The sequence below is a fragment of the Musa acuminata genome, chromosome BXJ2-6, assembly GCF_036884655.1.
Source record: "Musa acuminata AAA Group cultivar baxijiao chromosome BXJ2-6, Cavendish_Baxijiao_AAA, whole genome shotgun sequence".
Classification (NCBI taxonomy): domain Eukaryota; kingdom Viridiplantae; phylum Streptophyta; class Magnoliopsida; order Zingiberales; family Musaceae; genus Musa; species Musa acuminata.
In genome coordinates, this window is record NC_088343.1 from 10,715,039 (window position 1) to 10,738,525 (window position 23,487).

The window sequence follows — 23,487 nt, forward strand, 5'->3', positions numbered from 1 at the left end:
TAGTATATTGTTTATAAGTGGTTGATTTTATAGTAAAGGTTGAGCATATGAAATGGAGTCTTGATATTCACACAATCAGACATTACGAATCCCAAGTAGGTTTTGGCAAAAGAAAAATTAAACAAGTCTGTAGCATAATGATAATCTAGGGAGGAGGCTAAAAATAGATGCAGAGTTAACAGCCTGGTTGTAGATATAAATTTAGGTGTTTCTGATAAAATCTTGAATGTGTGACCAATGACCCTAACATCATGAGTTTGGTGGTTTTGGGATGACCATAAAAGTGAATGTAAATTGTTGTAGCCTAGTTCTGTTGGCAAAGATTTGAACATGGAAGATCAATCGAGTTTAGCAAACAGGCAGTGAGTTATTATCTTCTCCTTATTGTTCACATCTTCTTTAAAGGTGAAAATAATTCATGGCAATCTTATGACCTCTAGTTATATATTTGAGTGCATTTTATTTTGAAGAATTTATAGTTAATATGTTTATCTTTGAATTCTTTCCACCTGGAAGTTCTCCTGCAGTCTTTAAATTTTGAAATTTAAAATATCAATTTGTGCATTTTCTTTAACCTTTATATGGTTCGATCACATCTGCCGTTGCTACTAAGATATTCCTTATCTGCCTAGTTCTTGAAATCTTTTTGCATGAATTCTAAGTAGCGACATTAACAGGTTCATCGTCTTTAGTTAGAACTAAGTGTTGCTGTACATAATCATCAAGTCCCATAAAGAAACTGCTTGTGATGTATATATGGTCTTTGTCAGGTGCTTAAAGCAAGCCTTCTTTCTATGCAGGTCCAGAACCAGCCGATCCAGATGGGTGAATTTTACTTAAGCAATATTCTATTTCACACTTTGTAATATATTATTGCATAAGTGATAGGCCATTTGATGTATTGTTGCATAAGAGATCCGTATAGATTTTAGTTCGAGTTGACAAGATATACGGTATTTGATGTAATGAATTTTTTTAATTTTTAAAATATTTTATTTTATATAAAGGTGTACAAATTATATGGTGTCGCTGATGCAAAAAATAGAACGCTTCTACAGCTAAAATTGTTCGACAAGCAGAATGCGTCATGATGACCATAATATTTGTCTTATCAACTAAGAAAGATCTCAATTCGAGATGAGGGAATAATTGGTGGACGATTCCAATGAACGTCCTTCACTGAAGTATTGTTAATGGGCTCAACAATCAAAGTTAAATCCACAGATTAATGGGCTTGTTATTATTATTATTATTATTATTATTCTTATTATATTGATGTATGTTTAATAGTTTTATTTTTATTAAAAAAAATATGTTTAGAGATTAATTATAAAAAATGTTTATTGGAGCCTTGTGAATATATATATATATATATATATATATAATTCAGAAAGATAAATATAACGTTATTTGCATTTAATTGATGCATACGATTTTGCCACTCAATTAAAGTCAACCCTAACATGGCATCGTCTTTTAGTTGTTTACGGACGGAATACGTTGCCTGTTCTTTCTAAACGCCAATCTGACGTATATTTATATTTGTAGTTGATTCCAGAATAATAGAGCTGCTTGATCGACCGATCGGGACCGTTGGATGGACGATGGGCCTCTTTTTTTACCGGCCTTCTAGTTCTCCTCCTCCCCGTAGGTGGCAGCGGCGCAGAATAATCTTGGAGCACAAAGAACCTTCCCACTTTTCATTTCTCGTCCCATCTTCTGGCATCGAAATTCCTTCTTTGGACGCAAAGCTGCTGCGGATCGGTCAATCATCTAGGAACCCTATCTCAATTTTCTTGATTTCTTTTTCTTCGATCAGTTCAGGTCTAGGGTTTCTGTTGGTTTCTTGTTTTATGTGCTGCGGGTTGGTGTTGATCTGGAAATTTTCTTGTACGCATGAGTTCCCTTTCATCGTCCGATGGCGCATTGCTCCAAACCCCCACTTGCTTTTGATTCGAATTCGTTTCTTCTCTTCTTATTGATCTGATTCTTGGTGGAGTCCTAACGATGGTTGCTTGTCGTCGCAGATTGAGCTGCTGAGCCGTCTTCGTCAATGGCGCTTGGACGCCTCCTTCAAAGGGCTTCGATCAACCAGATTTCCAGCAGGATTTTTCCTGCTTTTGAAAGATCTTTCTCCGCTGCTGCTTCCCCCAGCGAACCCATCCGTGCCACTCTCTTCCCCGGTGATGGAATTGGGCCTGAGATCGCAGACTCTGTTAAGCATGTCTGTTTCTATGAAGCTTGCCATTCCTTTTCTTCTGTTGACTTCACTTTTTGGACCGTATGCTTTAATTCTACGTTATTTTAAATCTCACATTTTTCGAGCATTACTTGATTTATATTTTTTACATCTATTTTACTTTGTCTACGCTAAATTGATAAGTTGTATTGCGTTTAGTTAAGTTGGCATTGTTTCCCTTCCAAATTGATTGGGTGGAAACAAAAACAAGGAACACCACAACAGTTCTATTTTTTCGGATGCTATGCAGAGTATCTTTTTTTTCTTCTTTCTTTTAATGTAATTTTAAAAGCAATATTTCCTGTTGAAAGAGGTGTAGGTTCCAATGTATATAATTAAGCTGGAAATGAGTGTATGTCACTTTTACAACCACATGAAGATCCAGAAATGGTGGTAGCATAAGTATGGATATTGAGTTGGATGCTTGGATATGTATGTTTTATGCTTGAATTTGTCTGTTACATGAAATGTTATTTTTAGTGACTTGGGGTGATTACTTCACCGAAGTATACGATACATTGGCTAATTGAATTAACGGAAATTGTAATAAGTAATATGTACATATAATTTGTCTAACAAGAACTATAAATCTTTTTTGTGTCAGATATTCCAATATGACACAAACTGTATTAGCCTTTCTGACACTATGCTTCTGTTGAGTTTTAAACTTTTATTTTTGTGAATTTTGATTATTAAACTTTTTTGTTTTGATTACAACATAGAGAAAAATATTATAAATCTAATGAAAAAGATATATCTTCAAGATATGATTCTGTTGGTGGAGGATACGAAGAAATTACACTTTCCAAATTTTCATTTATCATTTCCTTATTTTTCTTAATTTCTTGAGCATGTTTTGCAAATTCTTTCTTAATGTCAATACTGAAAACCAAGAATAGATGCTTGAGCATACTGAGGTGCAATGATTTTAGTGTCAATACTTATTTGGTTGATTATTAAAGAATAAGTTGAAGATATTCCACATGTATAATGTCCCTAGAGCTATTGGAAGACAAGTAAGAAGTTATCAATGTACACATTTGATCTGGTTCTCTCCCAGACTGTTATTTATCTTCATTCGCAAATCTGGCCATGACATGCCTGAGTGTAAAATCATAATCGAGAATAGATGATGCTCAATATAGGGAACCATAAATATGGCCTAGGAACAGAAATCGCAACAAGTATAACTTTCTCAAGGATTGGCAATATTGTGAATTATTGGAGCCATATTAGAATATTCCATTTACAATCTTTTGGTTATATTTGTGAGCTAGGTGAAAAGTGAAGGAAGCCTAAAGGAGGGAATATGTGGGTAAAGAGTCTAAGAATTCGTATGTTCTGCAATCACCAGCCTTAGATGTGTTTCATAGTAAATTCATTTTGTTTTTAAGGGTTTGCTCATATTTTGGTGAAGAAATTTTGCTTATTTGGATGTCTTGATGGATCTCCAAATCCCGTACACTTTGAAGCTTGTTGGAATTGCCAAGGTAACGTGGAACAAGCAAAAGAAGACTATTTTCAAAGAGCCTAAAGTTGCCCACTTATGACTTTTAATTTTCTTTTAATTATCCTACATTGTTAATTTTTATGTTTCTTTCAATTATCCCACATTTTTAGCTATCTGGTTTTTAATGCTTAGAACTAGTATAAATAAAGGCCTCCTCTAAACCTATGGAATCATCAAGAAACAATATCTTCAAGTATTGTAAAGGTTTTATGTACTAGAAGGAGATGATTTCTCTCATCCTTCCTTATAAGGTTAGTTTGCTAAAATCCTTTCTAGTAGTATTTTTTTTATTTTGATTTTGTTCTGCGTCGGTATTAGAGTCTTGCTTTTGATGTTAGCATAATAGGTTTGTAGGTAGGAAATTAAAAAGTATGCTCTACACTTGCCACTTATAGTGGATTTTATGTATTAGAAACTTAATTTGCTAAGTATAACCCTATAGCCCATCAAGATGAGGTCTAGTGGCAATAATGGTAACAACGATGACAACATTATCGATGATGACAATGGAAATTTCGACAATGACGACCTTCATGATGGAAGCAATGGCAACAACCCTAACAATAATGATCGGGGAATGCGAGCCCTCTGGGCGACGTTAAAAGCACAAGAAGCAAGGATGACCCGAGAACTTTTAGAGATTTGTGACATGCTCACTAACTTGGGTTTTGGTGCCAATAGAGGTTCGTGATGATGGTAGGATCAATTGTGCTTGAGTTGATGCTAATGACCATCCTAATCATCAACGGGTCTCCAATCCAACGTAGGCAACCGACCTATGAAGATAAGTCAGACGAAAAAGAAGGAATTGTGGACTATCATAAAACCAACCAATGAAGAGGTGCATGGGCAACTCAATCTCGACACTTCAACCAACGTGGTACTATCCACCCATAACAACTAATAGTATATGATGATGACTCAGAAGATGACAGTAAAAGATATAATAAACATCAAGCATCACCCAGACGAGATAGGATATTTGAGCATTACCACCTCAAAGTAGACCTCCTCAGTTTTAATGGCCACCTCAGCATTGAGGTTTTTCTTGACTAGAGTTATGAACTAGAGGACTTCGAGGTGATGGATGTTCCTGATTAAAAACTAGTCAAGTTTGTTGTATACAAGATGAAAGGAAGTACAGCAGCTTGGTGGGATACATTACAGAATGACAAAAAAAGGATAAGGAAAGGCACTAGTACAAACATAGCGAAAGGTGAAGCAACTTCTCAAAGGAAGATTCCTACCCTTAGACTATAAACAACTGTTGTTTCAACAGTATCAAAACTGCATCCAAGGCACTCAATTTGGAACCGGGTATATTGATGAATTTTTACGCCTTTCAGCTAGATATAACTTGTCAAAGTCACAAGACCAGCAAACAACAAGGTATGTCAACGGACTGAAATTTGCAATTAAAGATGGAATGTCTCTAACTCCGATTTGAACAGTAGATGAAGCTCACAATATGACATTAAAGGCTGAAATGCTGTTGACTTGACCTCCAATTGCTACCTGGAAATTCTCTACTTTGACGACGCAGCCTATTCTTAACAAAGAAAAGCAAGTTATGACTGAGTCAATATAACCTACAAATCAAGGCACAAATATTGAAAAAACAATACGGCAATCGAAGCATATATCGATTACCACAAACAGTCCATATGCTCGACCCTTATTTGGGAAGTGTTTCAACCAAAGAGTGTCATGCTTATAAGACTGTCAACCTTACAGATCACAAAATTGACCTAAGAAGAAGATGCCCAAAACGATGCGATTGATGATATTGATAGTGCTGAAATAGCAGAGGAAAAAAAGGAACATGTGGCATGTGTTGTAAAAAGATTATTACCTTAAGGCAAGAAGATCCATCTCAGCATAAGAAAATCTTCTATTCTTGATGCAGTGTTAATAACAAAGTCTATGCATTGATCATAGACAATAAAAGCTGTGACAATATTGTATCCAAATCATTAATGAGACACTTAAATTTACAGATGGAAGGTCATCCAACACCATACAAGCTAGGGTGTATTAAAGAAGGCCCAACTATCATTGTAACTGAGATCTGTATAGTTCCTCTCTCAATTGGGAAAAGGTTTAAGGAGGAAGTTATATGAGATAGTTGACATGGATGTATGCCATGTGCTACTTGGAAGGCTATGGCAGTATAATGTGAATGCAACCCAATTTGGAAGAAAGAATATTTGCATATTCTAGTATAACGGGAAAAAAATTGGCATTCTACTGACTAACAAAAAGGGAGATGAATCCAACACTTATGAAGTGGAGGGGATGTCTTTCTTATTTATCTTTAACTTTGTGCAAGAATTTATTGCTTGTTCTAAAGAAACAAGAGTATACTATGCTCTTATTGTGAAGGGAGAAGAACCGCCTGAATCAAAGATTCCAAACGAACTAAAATTGATATTGGAAGAATTTAAAGAGATCATCCCTAAATTTAAAGAATTACCAGATGGACTTCCACCCGTGAGAGATATTCAACACCAAATTGATTTGGCTCGAAGAGCATGTCTACCAAATTTACCTCACTATTCGATGAACCCAAAAGAGAATGAGATGCTGAAGGAGAAGGTAGAAGAGTTGATGTGGATGGACATATTCGAGAAAGTATGGGCCCATGCGCTGTATGAGCTTTGTTCACACCTAAAAAAGATGGAAGCTAAAGGATGTGCGTAGATACTAGAGCCATCAACAAAATCAAGGTCAGGTATTCCCATACCTCAACTAGAAGATGTGTTGGATTAACTACAAGGCTCCAAGATATTCTCAAAGATTGATCTCTGTAGCGGATATTATCAAATTCGCATAAGTTCTGGAGATGAATGGAAGACTACATTCAAGACAAGAGAAGGCTCATATGAATGGTTAGTTATGCCTTTTGTTTTGTCCAATCATATCTATGATGATTACTTATTCAAAGGTGACCAGTTGTGCATTCCGAGGATATCCTTATGAGAAAAAATATTCAAGATTTACATAGAGGACTTTGAGACAAAACAATAGCAAGTGTCGAGGAGAGGTACTTTTGGCCACAATTAAAAAAGGATGTTGGTAATTTTGAAGAAAATATTTGACTTGTCAAACTGCAAAAGGCTAGTTGTAGAACACTAGTTTATATATGCCATTACCAGTTCCAGGAGATATTTGGAAGGATTTATCCATGGATTTTGTATTGAGATTGCCAAGAACTTAGAGGGGATTTGATTCTGTGTTTGTGGTTGTGGATTGGTTCTCCAAGATGGCCCATTTCAAACCATGTAAGAAGACTCCCGATGTGATATAAATTGCCAAGCTATTCTTTCAAGAAGTCATATGCCTATAAGGGGTACCAAAATCAATCACTTCTGATAGAGATTCTAAATTTCTATATCATTTTTAGCTGATCTTGTGAAAAATATTTGACGCAAGTTTGAAGTTCAGTAGCACAACTGACCCACAAATTGATGGTCAAACAGAGGTAACTAATAGGACTCTGGGAAACTTGATTTGTTGTATTTGTGGTGACAAACCAAGACAATGGGATTTCGCACTCGCATAAGTTGAATTTGCCTATAACAGTGCATAGTTCTATCAAAGCGTCATTATTTTCTGTTGTTTACAAGAAAATGCCAAAGCATGCTTTGGATTTAGTTCACCTATCAAAGACTCCTAGGATTAGTGTAACAACTAACAACATGGCTGAGTAAGTACAATCAACCCAAGCTGAAGTGAAGAAGTTGGAAGTTACTAATGTCAGGTACAAGGAAGCAACTGATAAGCATAGGAGAGAGAAGGTATTCAAGGAAGGAGATATGGTTATGGTGAGCTTGCAAAAGAGAGATTTCCTATAGGCACTTACAACAAATTGAAGCTGAAGAAGTCTGGTCCCTAGAAGGCCTTAAAGAAAATCAATAACAATGCCTATGTGATTGATTTACCAGATAATTGGGGGATCTCAAAAATTTTCAATGTTATACATTTGTATTACTACTTTCTAAATGAGAATCCATAGTATCCTGACATAAACTCGAGGGCAAGTTTTTCTTAAGTGGCGAGGATTAATATGGAACAAGCAAAAGAAGACTTTTTTCAAAAAGCCTAAAGTTGCTCACTTATCATTTTTATTTTTTTCAATTATCCCACATTGAAAATTTTTATGTTTCTTTCAATTATCCCACATTGTTAGTTAGCTAGTTTTTAAGACCTAGAACTAGTATAAATAAAAACCTTCTTTAAGCTTATGGAATCATCAAGAAATAATATCTTCAAGTATTGTAAAGGTCTTCTCCACTATAAGGAATTGATTTCTCTAGTCCTCCATTTTAAGGTCAGTTTGCTAGAATCCTTTCTAGTGATATTTTTAATTTTGTTTTCATTCTGCATCACAAGGTGTGTTTTTTCAGAAATATATTGAAATGTCCCTATGCTACAATTAGATGGTGAAGCTAAATAATGTTCCCAACTTTTGTACTTCCTGTCATGAATTCTAGATGGATGAGATCGTCTACATTTCGGGCAGGCAATTGATATGAATTTGATAAAAAAGAAATTGATATGATTTGGATCAAAACATGAATTATTGTGATGTTAGTTTCAACCCTTTTGTTGTGAGCATTTCATTTGCAACGTCTTGATGTCAAATAAGATAATTTGGGAGGAAAATGAAAAAGACAATAAATGGAAGAAAGCATGAGTTTGATGCTTAAGTTTCATGACCATTTTCAGTATCATATTAATAAATTTTGTTAGTACAGGTGTTCAATGCAGCACAAGTTCCAATAGAATGGGAGGAACATTTTGTGGGTGACAAGGTCGATCCTAGAACAGAGAGCTTTTTAACATGGGAAAGTCTGGAATCAGTGCGAAGAAACGGCGTTGGCTTGAAAGGCCCTATGGCTACTCCCATTGGAAAGGGTCACCGGTCACTGAACCTTACCTTGAGGAAAGAACTTGGTCTCTATGCCAATGTTAGACCTTGCTACAGCCTTCCTGGCTATAAAACTCGATATGATGATGTAAATCTTGTGACAATTCGTGAAAATACAGAAGGAGAGTATAGTGGCCTTGAACACCAGGTAAGCCTTTTCTAGGAAATGTGTGTTATTCATTGTCCTTTTTTCGTGGTAAGTTTTGCATATATTGGTTATCTGATGTAGTTTTCTGCACATTACTCCAGGTGGTGAGAGGTGTTGTAGAAAGTCTGAAGATCATTACTCGTCAAGCAAGTTTAAGGGTCGCAGAATATGCTTTCCATTATGCCAAAGCAAATGGCCGCCAGCGAGTGTCTGCCATACACAAGGCCAACATCATGAGGAAGACTGATGGTCTTTTTCTGAAGGTATATCTATACCTAAATACACATATAGTGGTTAAATGTCCTTAATGTATATGCTACAATTTATAAGCTTCGTTGATATATCTGCAGTGTTGCCGTGAGGTTGCAGAGAAGTACCCTGAGATAACTTACGAGGAAGTCATCATTGACAACTGTTGTATGATGGTATGTTTTGATTAGGCTTTAAATCTTTGACTGAAATTTTTTATGACCATATCATCAAATCATCACCATCATCTTCCAAGATGTTTTCATCAAATATGTCAGCCAGAGAGCATCATAAAGTCGAGCATATTTCACGGGTAACTTGAGACTTGTGACCAGTTGGTTTACTGACCTTAAACATCTTAGTGCCTAATTTTCAGTAAAGCAATAGGATTTGCCAAAACCTGAAATTTAATCATATAAGTGACTAAACTTACCTTAGTACAATCCTCTCTAATTCTGTGAGTCAAGAGTTCAGAAGTAAAAAATGATGAGTTTGGCTAGCGCTTATCTGGAAATCACATGTTAGCCAACATTCTATTGGTTCAGATCCCTCATGATCCATGTTAGATGTAATAAATATTTAGAGTTAAAAACTTGTGTAATTTTAGTGTAATGCCATATTGTAATTGATGAGCATTTTCCTGCATCAATGTGACAGCTTGTGAAAAATCCTACTCTCTTCGATGTACTGGTGATGCCCAATCTCTATGGAGATATAATCAGTGACCTTTGTGCAGGACTGATTGGAGGGCTGGGCTTAACTCCTAGGTAAATGTGATTTGCTTTTAACAATTTATAATTCACAAGGTAAAATAATTAACTCTATGACCTTTTTATTTCTAGTTGCAACATTGGTGAAGGTGGCATCGCTCTAGCAGAAGCCGTACATGGGTCAGCCCCTGATATAGCTGGAAAGGTAAATGATTTTCTCTATATTCAGTTGTATGCATTCTGACCTTTAGTGAATCGATCAGAATTCTGAACAACAGATCATATAGCGTGCATTTATTTTCATTAGTTTATATGATTTGGTTTGTTTATTGTTGGTGTGTATATTTTTGCATGGTAACTCGTAGGTTATTTTTATGCCCTGTTTTGCAGTATGATGCCTTCCTGCTTTTGTTTGATCTGTTTTGGAATTTGTGTATCCAGAATCTTGCAAACCCAACTGCTCTCTTGCTGAGTTCTGTTATGATGTTGCGCCACTTGAGGCTTACTGACAAAGCTGACCAAATCCACAATGCTATACTTAATACCATTTCAGAAGGAAAGTATCGAACGGTTGATCTTGGTGGGAATTCGTCAACTACAGATTTTACAAAGGCAGTATGCGATCATCTTTAGAAAGTTTGTGGCAGCACACCCGGATAACTGGTATACATAGTAATTGCTAGTTTGAGTCGGTTGTAGATTGCCCACACTAGTATATTAAGTTGCAATCACATGAATAATGCTCTTGGAGTTTTTCCTCGTCTATTTATTCCCAATTTCTTCGATTGAAGCAATACATGTAATAATTAACTAAAGGCATACAGCACGTTGCACTTGCGACTACTTCTACATATTTTTGTCAACACATTTTGCATTTTATGCATGAAGCGCAAGTGACTACATTTTAAAAGCTTGAGCTGTGTTTTCTCTTGTGGATAGATGGAGTATGCTCGACAACAGGAACTGCTATTAGTTACGTTGTCGTGAGAAACAATTCCTTTATGATGATACATATATGAGACTGAGGAATGTTGGGTTCACATGACTTTTAATTCATTATGGTGCAATGCCAAATTATGTGGGCATATGAATAGCTCCTACTAGCATACATGATGCATTCTGTGTGTTGGAAGAGCAGCAATGCCTCTTTGACAATGTCTTTCTTGTTGATGCCAGGATGGTACCAATCAAAATAGCGTTTGTTGAAGCGTGGAAAAGCAATAGAGGGGCTTCTCGCGACGACTCCCTCCACGCCATGGTTCGATTTCTGTCCCGACGACCAATGGTGAATCACAGGAGCATATGGGTCGATTTCTGTCCCGGGAGTTTGTCAAGCTAATAAACAACGACAGTCATTTTGGTTTAGAATGGTGAGGGATATGCTCAACCACAGACGTGCTTTTGACGAGTTTATTTCAGAGAATTTTTCTTCCATCTCCATGTTAATTGACATCTTCGTCATCCTAACGCGCCATCATGATTTGGAAATGCTCTGCTAATCGATATGTTTTCTCTGTCACCAGATTGACATTACAGGTGAACTCGACTTCTTCTTCGTGTGCTTCCATTAACATATCGATTAGCAGAGTTTAGTGTGCTTCCATCTTGACAATTGGAGGCAAGATGGAGCCCAACACTCGAAGCAAAAAAGCACATCCATTACGATCGGAACAAAAGTATTACCAAATTGTACCAGAGAAAACATCGTAATATAGCTAGAAACACTAAAACAGAGTGGTGACCGATGGAAGTTGTGTTGCGGCCAGAGCAAACAGAGCTAGAGAGCGGAGCTCACGGAAGCCTCTCCTTGGCAGAAGGCATAGAGGACCGTACGTTTAGCGATGCAGATGATGCTATGAAGGAGCCAAGCAATAATCCGACGCTTTATTTGCCCTCTTCGAGGCGGTAATCTCTGCCTTTCCTTCGTCTCGGATGAAGAAGAGCTTCTCTCTGCGGCCATCTCTGTTTTAGCAGAGGAGACGAGAGTGAAGAAGAGTCATGATAACATACATACATAATGTATATATATATATATATATATATATATATATAGGGAGAGAGAGAGATAGAGAGATAGGGTCCCTCCACGATATACAAATCTAGTGAGCTGACCCACACCAGTACTGGAAACGAGAGAAGCAAAGCAACCGAGGGCCCACACGCTTGATCTCAGTAGATTCAACGAGCAGGTGGTTGACTTTTAAGTGGATTTGACGAACACCAATGTCATTGAAACATATAGGAAATTGATCGAAGCTAGTAACCTTAGCGCTTGAGAGTTCTAAGCGCAGAGAAAGATGAGTGGAGCGAGACGCACGTTACCTGTCAATAGGAATAAGGTGGAGATTTAAGTTGGTATCTGACTTTGACACCTTTTTTAATTAGTCATGTCAACCAGCTCAAATGTCTCATGTTGACTTGCAACATTTTCCTTTGGATCAGCTGATCGAAGTCAAAACATATACTTGTTGCGAACGCGTTGAAGAATTGTTCCAAGTCATCCAGAAGGTATGCATACGGACATCTCCATGCTTCTCCGATGATGAGGCCGTCAAAGAGTAGGAGCTTACACGTAACTGGCATTGTCGACGACACGTACTTTGAGACCCAGGAATGGTTATTGGGCCGGGCAGAGTTAAGCGAGGCTTTGAGATCATTTCGATAACGCAGCAAGGCCCATAGCCATGCTTTTGTGCCCCGTAATTGTCATTCTGTCTCTTTCCCTTTCAATCCATTTCTTACTTCTCTCCACCGGATCCTCCTTCCTCCGCCTTCTCCCTCTCTCTATCTCTTCCGCTTGGATTTATAATCTTGATTTACTTATTTTTGGCGGGAAACTTTAGAGGCCAACGGGGAGCTTCTCAAGACAACCGTCTGTCATCCCATTCCGGTACGCAATGCAATTTTATTATCTTCGAATTAATTTTGCCTTTCATGAAATGAACGATCTAACCATGGTGATTTACTTTGTGAATCGCTTTATCTTTGATGGATTCTTGATTTACTTTATTGATCGCTCTATCTTGTATTAAATTTTTGATTTATTTTATGGTCGTTGTGGACTTTTATAAATAGGAGAGAACTAGTGATTCATCATTGCTACGTGGATCACCGCTAGAGAAGAGGGCGCTTAACCTCCTTCACCCTCTCCTAGAGATATGCAGAGATTTAAAGATATACGATCTTCCTATGTAACATAATTTTTCTTATACACAATTTTAAATTCATGATTTTTGCGTACCAATCTTCGCACGATAATGAACACAACTTTGAGAATTTGGAGACTTTATTCTTCTGTTATTCCGCAGCGCATGTGATATCGCCCCCCAAAGATTTCCCAACAGTTAATTACAAAATGACATATAGATAGGGGGAGTTTAGTTAAAACTACATCATCAATTGGTTATCATCATAAAAAAGGGAGATATTGTTGAATCCTGAATTTTGATAATGAAATCAATTGATGAATTTATAAACTAATAAGCATTTAAGATAAGTGATGCAGGAAAAACTTCGGACTTGAACCATCGAATGACAAATCGTTGAAGTAAGAGAATCAAACGTTAGATCGGAGAGCATCATGTTAGAGATTGGACGTTAGGCCGGAGGATTGATCGACATACCAAAAGATGGACTTCGTACCATGAGTTCGGACATCGGGCTGGAAGGATCGGGTATTACGCCAAGAAGATTGAATATTGTGGGAGGTCAATATATCGATGGATTGGGCAATACGCTAAAGGAAAGAACGATGTGCCGGAGGTTTGGACGAAGTGCCAGATGAACAGATAACATAACGGACAATGTGTTGAAGGCTTCATGATTGTAATTAGAGTTGTTTATAGTTTAATTGAGTTGGTTTTGGGTGTAACCATGCCAAATTGATTAAGAGTCTAGTAGGCTTGAACTAGGGTCAAATTGGGCCAATTGAAAGGCTAATTTAGTGACAAGGGGTTGGGTTGAGCGGTGGTACCGTCAAGCCCAAATGATGGTACTACTAGAGCCCGAGTTCTCAAGCTATCAAGCGATGGTATCACTAGACTGTCAAGTGGTAGTACCATCTATGCAGGCGATGGTACCGCCATAACCCTAGTTCACAGGCTTTGTTAGGCGGTAGTACCGCTAGTACTCGAAAACCCGAGGATTTAAAATTTTACCTTTATTTTTTAAACCATTTGGAGTCTATAAATACTCCACTCGTGATTACTTGGCAAAGTATGAAAACTTATGATTTTAAGTGTATAAACTCTATTAAAAAGTGTTGAGCCTCTTCCTCCTTAAGTTTAGAAGTCATTCTAAGGGAAGTGTGAGGTCTTCTTGTAAAAAAGATATGTGAAGGTTCTTTCCTAAACCTGTGAAAAGAAAAAAGTGTTGTAACAAGGGTAGTTGATTTTTGTCCGTTGAAAAGAAGATTAGTAGTGAAAGTTGACGGCCTCGAGGAAAGAGGAATCGAGAGTAGGCGTAGGTTAGGACGATCAAACTAATATAAATCGATTTAAATTTTTTTATACTTTTTCTTACTAATACTAATTGATTTGATTATTCATTATTCTTACTCACATTCTAAATTAAATGTATTTTCGATACGAATTTATCGATTGAATTTTTAAATTAAAATTTTATTTCTTACTCACCATCATGACAGGGGCAACATGCGGGCAACGTGTTGTACTTTATCACAATCGAGAACCTCCATCAAAGCAGTGCCCGAAAGAAAACTATCGATCAAACCATCACTTGTGGCATCAACGAATCCCGATCCGATGAGGTTGGCATGTCCAGCAATGATTGCCCTGCGCCAGAGGAGTACATGCTCCCATAGCTACTGACCGACCTGAGATTTGTCGTCATCGAGATCTCACCGAATGATCGATCGTCGAACGACCTCCTATTCGAAGTCGTCGGCCTCCAAGACCGAGCAATGTGATCCTTTGCCTTTGCACCCAACCTTCAACCTGAACTCGGTAAACTAGCCAGAAAAAGAAGAAAACTCACTTTGATGTATAGAATCCACAAACATGACCAAGACTCGACAATCATAAATCAGAAGAGAATCCATCAAACGAAGCAAGAAAAAATTCGACAAAGATGAGGAGGGGATCGAACCTAGGAGTCTTGAGATGCTGACAAAGAATGACTAGAGGAAGCGTAGGAGGCAGCGATCAAATGACGAGGGAGAGAGAGAGAGATGAGAAATCGTAACGGAGGTGGGTATTTATATGGGAGAGGTGTAGTGATCTCGCTCCCTCTTTCTTGTGTTCCTTACCTGAGCGAGACAGGTGATCTTCGTTTGAGAAATTAACAATGCTGAGTACACTGGCGAAGCCAAATTCTCCAAGCGGTCAGATATATACATGATGTGGTAGGTCCGAGTTATGCATTAACTCATGAAGCTATATGTTATGAAATGAGCATATGATAGTTATTAGCCTGAATATATTCTTCACTTGTTCGTATCAAATGCGCATATGATATTTATGTATACGGATTATAATCAAATCCGTGGAGAAGGAATAATTAACAGTTTGGTTGAAATATGTGCTAGATTTCAGCCATGCAACCTGTCAGTGAACAAATATGCCATGGTCGATGAGCCTGCACGACTAGGTCCGCGGATCGAGGTCGGGAGCCTATTGTGGGATGATATGGATGAAGAGGTGGTCGGACCCTCGGAAGAGAGTGCTGGTTGACATTGGTCGGGATCAGGACTGATTAACAACTCCACACTGTCGGGCGACGGGCACTCCTCGTGCCGAGACTCTCGCCGTCAACGAGGGGTCGTCTTCTTGTAAAAATGGCCTTCGTCGGGTGGTCCCCGACTGTGGCCACTCCGTCAAGTAACTTAGTAATGAGAGGGATTGCTTTTCTTTTTCCTTTTTGTTTTTGCGCCTCCCCTTTGACCGGAGGCCGACTAGCGATTTTATACTATAGCGTAAGAGTTGATGACATCCGATTTGAGGCCTTTATGTCACGTAGGGTGGCGTGAGGAAACATGTGAAGTTCTTGGTCGCACAAGAATCAGTAGTTTGATGATTGATGTCACGAATGAAAGTATGGTTGGGTGCTGTGCGCGCAGGATAACATCATACAGTTGGTGAATAAATTATCGATGACGCGTCTCCAGCTTGCTCATCAAATTTATACTGCCTCATAGCAACCTAAATGTCACTGCTTATTCCTCATTTCTTAATTTGATGTTTAATCAAATCTCGATCCGCGTTGCTTTGGACCACGATGACAAATTGGAACTGTCGACGACACGGGACCCAGGAATGGTTATTGGACCGGGCCGAGCTAAACCAGGCTTTGAGATTATTTCAAGGCCCATATATATATATATATATATATATATAGCAAGAGAGAGTAAGAGAAAGCGACTACTTCCTTATAAGAGAGAGTAAAGAGAGCCAAATTAATTAGAAGAGAAAGTTGTCATTTCAAAAGATAATGTCGTCATTCATTTCTGGTGCTTTCATCTCCCATGCATTTAGTTCTGAAACCTTCACGTCTTCTGCACCATTGTTGAACACGAACATATGAGCTTGTTGTCCGATGGCTATGCTGGGATAAACTCTTGACGTGATGCAAGTCTTGCCTCCTTCCCCAAAGCTCTCCACCACCGAGTGATCAATCTTTAACAGAACAAAGCGAGATGAATAAACCTATAAAAAGAAAAAGAAAAATGCGATGCCTAAATTCCAACATACCAAGCTTCTAAGAGATATCTTGTTTGTCTTTTCGATATCGACATCGACAAAGCCGGCAAAAGTAGGTTTGTATATCATTTCCCTCTTAGATGACCTGTTCATACAAAATGAATGAATGAATGAATGAATTCAGTGTCCGACAACCAAAGATCAGATACTACTATCATATGATTCAACTTCATAAGTTTATGCCACGGTATATGCAAACACATTGATGAGTTTAGTATAAATCTTTTTTGTGGGCACATAATAGATGGAAAAATTATCGGCATAAATGAAACAAACCTAGTAGGATCATGGCACATGAGGACCACGTGCTTGTCTTGAGCTTTGAAGATCCTGAAGAAGACAGCAGTAGCCTCTTCTTGGTCGGCTGAAGCCAAAACCAGGAGTCCAAATGGGCCAACCCCACCCTTTGTTTTTGCCGTCATTTTGGCACACAGTGCTTGAGCATCAGTGGCATAAAGTGGATCGAATGCCTCGGCATTTTCTAGGCTTCCAACCTCGAATGTTACCTCCACATCAGCCTGTGGTAGCGAGTCAAGAAATTAAGATAGAAAAATCTTCAAATCTGACAAGGAAGTATATTGAGATTATAATAATCTCAAGTCACCAACTTGCCTGCGCTGTCAGTATGTTCTTGACTTCAAAAGAAGTACCACTCGGGATGTTTCTGTTCTTGACGGACCCGTGCTTGTGTCTGAGCGTTTCCAACTCCTCGATCGGCCATTGAACGAGTTGCCTACCGTTGCTATCGAGCCACACAGCTCTTGGAATCGCCTACGTGCAAAAGTCGGTCATCGTAGGACGAGTAAGCACGAACCACCTGAACTCGAATGTTAGAAGAAGACTCACCTGAACTCCCGCCCAACCCTTGTCCTTGTCGGCATTAGCACTGTCCGATTCATTGGCCCACCCCCACAAAATCCTCCGTTTCTTCGCAGGATCGTAGAACGACTTGGACGCATAAAAGTTGCCATAGTCATACCTCAGCCCATTACGATTATCCGTAGAGTTAGCATCCGGTATGTACTTATCGGCCTTAGGGTAGTACGTGCCCAACGTGTAGTAGTCGAATCGCGTCTCGTCCAGGCTAACCTTAAAGACGTGCTTGACCCCAGCACCCACTTCGCCGGTGTCCAACCCTTGGTTCCCCTCCAAGGCCACCGGGTACACGTCCGGGCACTCCCACATCCCGGTGCCCTTGGCCGAGTGCAGCGGGTGGCGCGCCTTGGTCCACTTGACGAAATCCTTGCTCTTGTACAAGACGGCCACGCCCCTGCTCCCTCTCCTGGTGCCTATCACCAGAGACCAGTGCTGGTCGTGGGGCGTATACCACGCCGTGGTCGGATCACGGAACGCGCTCGCGTTGACGGCGGAATCCGACGGGTCGATCACGGGGTTGTGGTCCGGCTTAGTCCATTCGCGCAGGTAGGGATCGGATAAGTTGCTGGGGAAGGCGATGTTTTGGATCTGTCGTTTCTGAGGGTCGATGCCGGTGTACACTATCACGGGCTTGTCGCCGGGGAGGATGGTTGCGGAGCCGGACCAGCACCCGTAGATGTCGAATGGCTGGGACGGGTAGATCGCAGGGTCGAGCGCCTTCCAGTTGATCATGTCGGCCGAGACCGAGTGGGCCCACACGATGTTGCCCCACACCGAGCCGTAGGGGTTGTACTGGTAGAACAGGTGGTAGATGCCCTTGTAGTACAGAGGCCCTGAAACAATCGTGGAGTAGGGTTGGTTTGAGCCTTCATTACGGGAACGGGAAGGGGGAGGGGGAGGAGGAGAAGTTGTATTTTGCACGTCGAACGCGGATGGGGTTATAGGAGGAACTTACCATTTGGATCTGCTTGCCACGGCCGGTGAAGGTGTCGATGGTGACGACGTTCGGAAAGGAAAAGAAACGTGGTGAGTAAACGGTGCAAAACAATAATGCTGAAATATTTTCTTTTTTTTTATACGAAGGACGGTTTGTTTCATCGGAGAGCGACAAAACGACGTGAAGAGTTGAGAAACTACCGTTGATCCAATGTCTTGGGGGACGGAAATGGTATACGGGCTTCAGTTCATCGTTGACCAAGGTAGGTGATATGGATTGCAGGTCTTCATACACCACATGAGATGCCTCCATGGAACAGAAGCACCAACAAACCACACAAGCCACAGCCAGCGATATACCTGAAGATCCCATTATTAAAACCAAGTGAAAAAAGAAAACGCCGATAAAAGAATATGACCGATAGGAGGATGCAAAGGAGTTTATATAGGCAGATGAAAAAGGATAACTACTTTTTCTTGTGTGGATCAAAATGTTCGAGGAAGAAAATTATCTTCCTAATCTTATCAGTTATGGAAACGGATAATATAATCATGATTAAAAGTGGTGTGGCCTTTTTTTGGTAGCAGGAGTTGTCTGTTTATAAATATAGAGTTCCTTCCATAAAATAAGGTACGGACGTTCCATCATTTTCCATGTTTAGGACTTGATGATTCAGAAATATGTGCAGCTTCACCAAAAATCTAGCATTTTCAAGGATACTCCCGGCACTCCCTAACTCCCCTCACCACCACGGGAAGTAACACCTAAGTAAAAGTTTGGAAACCACCTATTCCCTACGGTCGCGAGTAAGATATCACGTAGCCTGCCTTAACTTCCCGAAATAAGCCCATGAGACCCACTCCTCTTTGATCCCATAGATGAGAAAGAGAACATGACTCCGTATTAATGGTCGACGACGTGACTCGACTTCACCAACCTTCCCTTCTAGACGAATGACGAAGGGATTATGCTCTACTTGACCCAAAGAAGCAAGGAAGCCAGATCAAAGGTGTCACCTCGACAATCCCCAAGTGCCACCCTTAGTGACACATGCTGGTAAGTCGCCCGCATTAAATGCCTCTGCCACGTAGGGTAAGGAGGGATTTAACAAAGTCCCGTCTACTCCATCCAGCGCCCAAGTATAAAAGTCAAGTCCCGGGCCAAGCTAGGGCAAGCGAGCAAGAGCTCTTCGGTCTCTCACTTGCATTGTTAACCTCCCTCTTCGTCTCTCTGACTTAAGCATCATAAGGTTGAGCCAGGACGCCACCGACGCAAATCAGTTTTGCAGAACCCTCGACGCCATCCGGAGATACGACCAAGAGACCATCCAATAGCAAGGACAACCCATTTTTCCAACCCAACTCCACCATATGAGAGTTAGACCGTACCCGATGAACCACCTCCCTCGACTATCCCCCTACACAAGATCGTCGTGTCAATCTAGGTACATAGACACCATTGTCAAAAAGTTTGGCATTAAAAATTCAAAGAGAGGTCTCGTACTGATGAAACATGATTTATCGCTTTCTAGGAGTATATTCCCAAAGACTCATGAAGAAAGGGCGAACATGGATAGGATACCCTATGCCTCAACAATATGGTCTATCATATAAGTCATGCTATGTACCAAGCGTGTTATAGCGCATGCTTTAAATGTCACGAGCAGGTATCAGGCAGATCCATGCTTGGAGAACTAGAAAGTAATAAAGTATATCCATAAGTACTTGAGAAAGACTAATGATCTTTTACTAGTATATGGAGGTAGTAGCCTCATGGTTCAAGGCTACACAGACTCGAGTTTTCAATTCGATCTCGATGATAGCCAATCGAATTTGGGATATATGTACACCTTAAATAGAGGAGCAGTATGCTAAAAGAGTTTCAAGCAAGATACTACTGTTGGCTTGACCATAGAGGCGGAGTATATTGCTACAATATAGGCAGCAAAAGATGGAGTATGAATTAAGAAGTTCATTACAGATTTAGGAGTCATGCCAAGCAACGAGGAGCAGATTCTCTCATATTATGACAATAATTGGGGGATTGCTCAAGTGAAGGAACCCAGGTCTCGTCAAAAGTGTTATGAGGAGGGGCCTCTTAATTAGAGAGATCATAACCCGAAGAGATATAGGAGTGGAAAGAGTTCCATCCGAAGATAACATTGCAGATCCATTGGCAAAGTCGTTATCTTAAATTATCTTTGAGTGTCACAGGGGTTTGATGTGGATCAAATACATAGGTGATTAACTTTAGGTCAAGTAGGAGATTGCTAGTCATAGGTGTCCTGCAAGCCAATCACGTGAGTGATGACACAGTCTTTTTGCTTATTATATTTTGGTATTTATCACTTTATATTACGTGTTGCATATATGCATATATATTGTGATATCGTTGGATCTGTGCAACGGAAATCGGATCATTTTGAGATTACGATAATGAGACCAATCTGCCTTTAAACATAGATCATAAATAACTCCGGTAATAGATTACTCGAGAGGGACATCAAGATAACCAAATAGACTGGTGTGTTGTATACCCATCCATATGATAGATGCAGCTAATCTCATAGCTGCTTATGTGGGGAAACTAGGGATACAAAACATGTACTCATTGGAGAACGAGTTCACTAACTGATCCGCTTACAGAATGTTGAATGGTTGATGATACTTTATTATCAGACAACAATTCTGTAGTCCCAGTGCTATATCCGGTTCTTAGACTTGAGACACCAAGGATATCATGTATGAGTGCTCCACTCTTCGATACGGGACTTATTGGTTTGGATGTCCCAGATCTAGCACAACTGGTCATTGGGAGTGGCAGTCAACCTTATGAGAACTATTAAGTATCGATAGAGGATTATCCACTCTCAGTGTCATGAGAGCAATATCTCATGTATTCTTGCTCAGACAAATCTCTGGCTAGGGTCATTCAGATTGAGAGAGAAAAAGTTATCCGGGAGAATTCGATTAGAGCGAGATGCGAGTAGAAACCATATGAGTCTGATAACACCATGCTCAGTATACGGTCTCTAGGATATTAGATGGATAAGGGACTATAGAAACACGGTTACTGAGGACAGACGGGTCAAATGGATTGGATTCCTTGTATCCTCTGGGAACTGCGGCGTAGTGGCATAATATGTCCGTAGTCGATGAGTCAAGTGAATTATTATCGAGATAATAATTCACTGAGCCAAAAGGAGTTCTGATAAGTATGACTCATAGCCAGCTCGATATTGGGCTTAGAGGGTCACACACATATTGTAGGCATTACGATGAGTAGAAGTTCGGATATGAGATATCCGCCGGAGCCCCTATCTTATTGGATATCCAATAAGCCCATGAATTATTGGATCCTATGAGTGAGATCCAATAATAGCCCATGAGAGATTATTGGATAGAGATCCACTAATTTAAGAGACTTAGATAGTTGGATAGAGATCCAATACCCAATAGGGCTGAATCCATTGGGGTTAAGTTGACAGGGGACCTTTGTAAAAATGAGAGAATTAGTGGTTCATAGGCTAGAGCTTTTTGGTTGCCTCTCCTATTCTCCTCCCCCTCTCTACCCCAAAGCAGGCCTAGAGTTTTGAAGAGCATCGTCACAACCCTGCTATGTGGATCACCGCTAGAGAGGATGACACTTGACTTTCTTCAACCTCTCCTAGAGATCTGCAGGGATTTAAAGATATACGATCTCCCTAGGTAACATAATCTATCTTATACGCAGTTTTAAATTCGTAATTTTTGTGCATCAATCTTCGCACGACAATGAGCACAACTTTAGGAATTTGGGGATTTTATTCTTCTGTTATTCCGCTGCGCATGTGATGTCACTCCCCAAGATTTTTCAATAGTTAATTTCAAAATGACATATAGATAGGGGAAGTTTAGTTAAAACTAAAGCATCAATTAGTTATCATCATAAAAAAGGGAGAGATTGTTGAATTCTGAATTTTGATGATGAAATCAATTGATAAATTTATAAACTAATAAACATTTAATATAAGTGATGCAAGAAAAACATCGATCATGGACTGGAACCATCGAATGACAAATCGTTGAAGTAGTAGAATTAGACGTTGGACCGGAGAGCATCATGTCAGAGATTGGACGTTATACCGGAGTATTGGTCGATATGCCAAAAGATGGACTTCGTACCATGATTTCGGACATCGGGTTGGAAGGATCGGGTATTACGCCAAGAAGATTAGATGTTGTGGGAGGTCAATATATTGATGGATTGGGCAATACGTTAAAGGAAAGAACGATGTGTCGGAGGTTTGGACGAAGTGCCACATGAACAGATAACATACCAGACAACGTGTTGAAGGCTTCATGATCATAATTAGAGTTGTTTATAGTTTAATTGAGTTGGTTTTGGGTGTAACCATGTCAAGTTGATTAGGAGTTTATTAGGCTTGAACTAGGGTCAAATTGGGCAAGTTGAAAGGCTAATTTAGTGACACGAGGTTGGGTTGGGCGGTGGTATCGCCAAGCCCAAGTGATGGTACCGCTAGAGCCCGAGTTCCCAGGCTATCAACTGATAGTACCGCTAGACTATCAAGTGGTAGTACCATTTAGGCAGGTGATGGTACCGCCATAGCCCTAGTTCTCAGGCTTTGTCAGGCGGTAGTATCGCTAGTACTCGAAAACCTGAGGATTTAAAATTTTGCCTTTATTTTTTAAACCATTTGGAGTCTATAAATACTCCACCGGTGACTACTTGGCAAAGTATGAAAACTTATGATTTTAACTATATAAACTCTATTAAAAAGCGTTGAGCCTCTTCCTTCTTAAGTTTAGAAGTAATTCTAAGGGAGGTGTGAGGTCTTCTTGTAAAAAAGATGTGTGAATGTTCTTTCCTAAACCCGTGAAAAGAAAAAAGAGTTGTAACAAGGGTAGTTGATTTTTATCCTTTAAAAAGAAGATCAGTAGTGAAAGTTGGTGGCCTCGAGGATAAAGAGGAATCGAGAGTAGACGTAGGTTAGGACGATTAAACTAATTTAAATCAATTTATATTTTTTTATACTTTTTCTTACTATTACTAACTGATTTGGTTGCTCATTATTCTTACTCACATTCTAAATTAAATATATTTTTGATACGAATTTATCGATTGAATTTTTAAATTAAAATTTTATTTCTAAAGTACTAATGACCATCCTAA

At 39.5% G+C, this 23,487-nt stretch overlaps 2 protein-coding genes across 3 annotated transcripts; one reads left to right on the forward strand and one right to left on the reverse strand.

The window, feature by feature from the left end:
* The first annotated feature begins 1,605 nt into the window (after positions 1-1,605).
* Positions 1,606-11,220, forward strand: LOC135614760 (isocitrate dehydrogenase [NAD] catalytic subunit 5, mitochondrial-like). 2 transcript variants are annotated; one of them, XM_065112463.1, is made up of 9 exons: positions 1,606-1,764; positions 2,028-2,224; positions 8,507-8,827; positions 8,929-9,090; positions 9,178-9,252; positions 9,734-9,843; positions 9,919-9,991; positions 10,228-10,449; positions 10,963-11,220. In XM_065112463.1, the coding sequence occupies exons 2-8, from the start codon at positions 2,054-2,056 to the stop codon at positions 10,417-10,419; spliced, it is 1,104 nt and encodes a 367-aa protein (XP_064968535.1). In that variant the 5' UTR covers positions 1,606-1,764; positions 2,028-2,053; the 3' UTR covers positions 10,420-10,449; positions 10,963-11,220. The 2 variants fall into 2 exon arrangements, with proteins under 2 accessions (XP_064968535.1, XP_064968534.1); XM_065112462.1 differs by lacking the exon at positions 10,963-11,220 and having other exon boundaries at positions 10,228-10,637.
* Positions 11,221-16,214: 4,994 nt separating this feature from the next.
* On the reverse strand, positions 16,215-18,233 carry LOC135613489 (beta-fructofuranosidase, insoluble isoenzyme 3-like). The gene is made up of 5 exons (XM_065110523.1): positions 17,349-18,233; positions 17,115-17,273; positions 16,779-17,020; positions 16,494-16,587; positions 16,215-16,418 (listed from the first exon to the last, which is right to left on the reverse strand). Exons 1-5 carry the CDS (start codon positions 18,108-18,110, stop codon positions 16,224-16,226), a joined length of 1,452 nt encoding a protein of 483 aa, XP_064966595.1. The 5' UTR covers positions 18,111-18,233; the 3' UTR covers positions 16,215-16,223.
* Positions 18,234-23,487: the final 5,254 nt, after the last annotated feature.